Source organism: Coffea eugenioides, chromosome 2 (genome assembly GCF_003713205.1).
Source record: "Coffea eugenioides isolate CCC68of chromosome 2, Ceug_1.0, whole genome shotgun sequence".
NCBI classification, from domain to species: Eukaryota; Viridiplantae; Streptophyta; class Magnoliopsida; order Gentianales; family Rubiaceae; genus Coffea; species Coffea eugenioides.
In genome coordinates this window covers 69,285,116-69,286,669 of record NC_040036.1, presented here as the reverse complement: position 1 = coordinate 69,286,669, position 1,554 = coordinate 69,285,116, and the positions used below count along the sequence as shown (strand labels likewise).

The 1,554-nt window shown below is 40.6% G+C and overlaps 1 protein-coding gene across 1 annotated transcript; it reads right to left on the bottom strand.

Annotated features, from left to right (window-relative positions):
- Positions 1–658: 658 nt before the first annotated feature.
- On the bottom strand, positions 659–1,348 carry LOC113760115. Its single transcript, XM_027302686.1, has 3 exons — positions 1,130–1,348; positions 932–1,018; positions 659–748 (listed from the first exon to the last, which is right to left on the bottom strand). Exons 1-3 carry the CDS (start codon positions 1,346–1,348, stop codon positions 659–661), a joined length of 396 nt encoding a protein of 131 aa, XP_027158487.1.
- Between the last annotated feature and the right edge of the window lie 206 nt (positions 1,349–1,554).

Genomic DNA, 1,554 nt, shown 5'->3' with positions numbered 1-1,554 from the left:
TAACCAGCGGAGTATAGCCGAATGTTATTCACAAATAAACACCCAAGTAAAATTAAAACCATGCAAGCCTGCTTCATTTCCTTAACATGGAGAACTAAGATTAATAGTTGAACCAGTTCACACAAAAATGTCAGAAAAATATTTACAATGCCTAGAAAAGTTAACCAAAAGAAATTGCAAGAGTCACAAAATCTCAAATATTTACCAGAGAGACATCCTAAAATGTTATCATATCATACTTAACATATTATCATCTAAAACCGTAACAATAGTTAAATTTGAAAATTTAGCCATTGCTTATCAGGGCTAACCATAAAAATCCAAAAGGCATGGTAAAGTTTTTTTTTTTATTTTTTTATTTTTTTGCAAAAGGGAAAGCAGTAAGAAGGAAAAGCTAGACTACTCCCCCCACACCTAAAGTCTACATTGTCCTCAATGTAAGAACGAAAAGTTGAAGTCAAGTGAAGAGAGCAAAAAACTTCCCTGAATGAATAAAAAACTGCAGCAAAACACCATGGTAGGGGAGGTGTCAGGGACTGGCAGCGTGGAGCCTCTGATGGTAGTGTGGTGTAGCGTTGCTTCAGATGGAAGCGGAAGTCTTCAATCCAAGCCTATGTCCCCAGAGTTTACTAGAGTTGCTGTAAGGCGTGACCACGCCTTATAAGGCAGAGTCTTCTGCCCAAGCATTTCTACGATGTTCAACAGCATCACTTATAGGGCGTGGGCATGCCTTGTAAATCCAAGTCTCCTGCCCAACACCAAAAACACTGGCAATGAAACAAAACAACCAAAAATCAACGAAAAATGAAAGAGGACTATAACAAAAAATGGAGGCCTTGGGTTGCCTCCCAAGAAGCGCCTTTCTTTAACGTCTTTGGCTAGACGACTCCTCAGTGAGCAATTAGGCATAGATATGATCTATCAAGTGTACCTCTTCCACAGTACCAATGTCTGAAACATGAACAAACGGTTTTAAACGATGACCATTAACTGTAAAACTCTTATTAGTCTCTAAACTCTGGATTTCAACCACACCATTGGGAAAAACATTGGCTACCACATATGGTCCAATCCAACGAGATTTTAACTTACCTGGCATGAATTTCAACCGTGAATTGAACAAGAGTACCTTTTGTCCTGGAGAAAAGTGTTTCGCACGCAATAGGCGGTCATGAAACTGCTTGGTACGCTCTTTGTACAAACGTGCATTGTCATATGCTTCAAGACGAATTTCCTCCAACTCCTGGAGTTGGAGCTTTCTCTCTTTGCCATCTCTATCCGCATGCAAATTGCATTGCTTGACTGCCCAGAATGCACGATGCTCAATAGCCACAGGTAAATGACACATCTTACCAAACACCAACCTATATGGGGACATTCCAATGGGCGTTTTATACGCCGTTCGATATGCCCACAAAGCATCATCCAATCGCAAGCTCCAATCCTTACGGTTGGGGTTAACCGTTTTCTCCAATATGCTCTTGATCTCTCAATTAGAGACTTCAGCTTGCCCATTGGTCTGAGGATGATATGTTGTACTCACACGATGGTGCA

Coding starts and splice junctions, on each gene's coding strand:
- LOC113760115 (XM_027302686.1), bottom strand. CDS start 1,348: ATGTGTCATTTACCTGTGGCTATTGAGCATCGTGCATTCTGGGCAGTC. Junction 1,019..1,129: donor ACTTTTCTCCAGGACAAAAG/GTACTCTTGTTC, acceptor GTTGAAATCCAG/AGTTTAGAGACTAATAAGAG. Junction 749..931: donor ACATTGGTACTGTGGAAGAG/GTACACTTGATA, acceptor GGTGTTGGGCAG/GAGACTTGGATTTACAAGGC.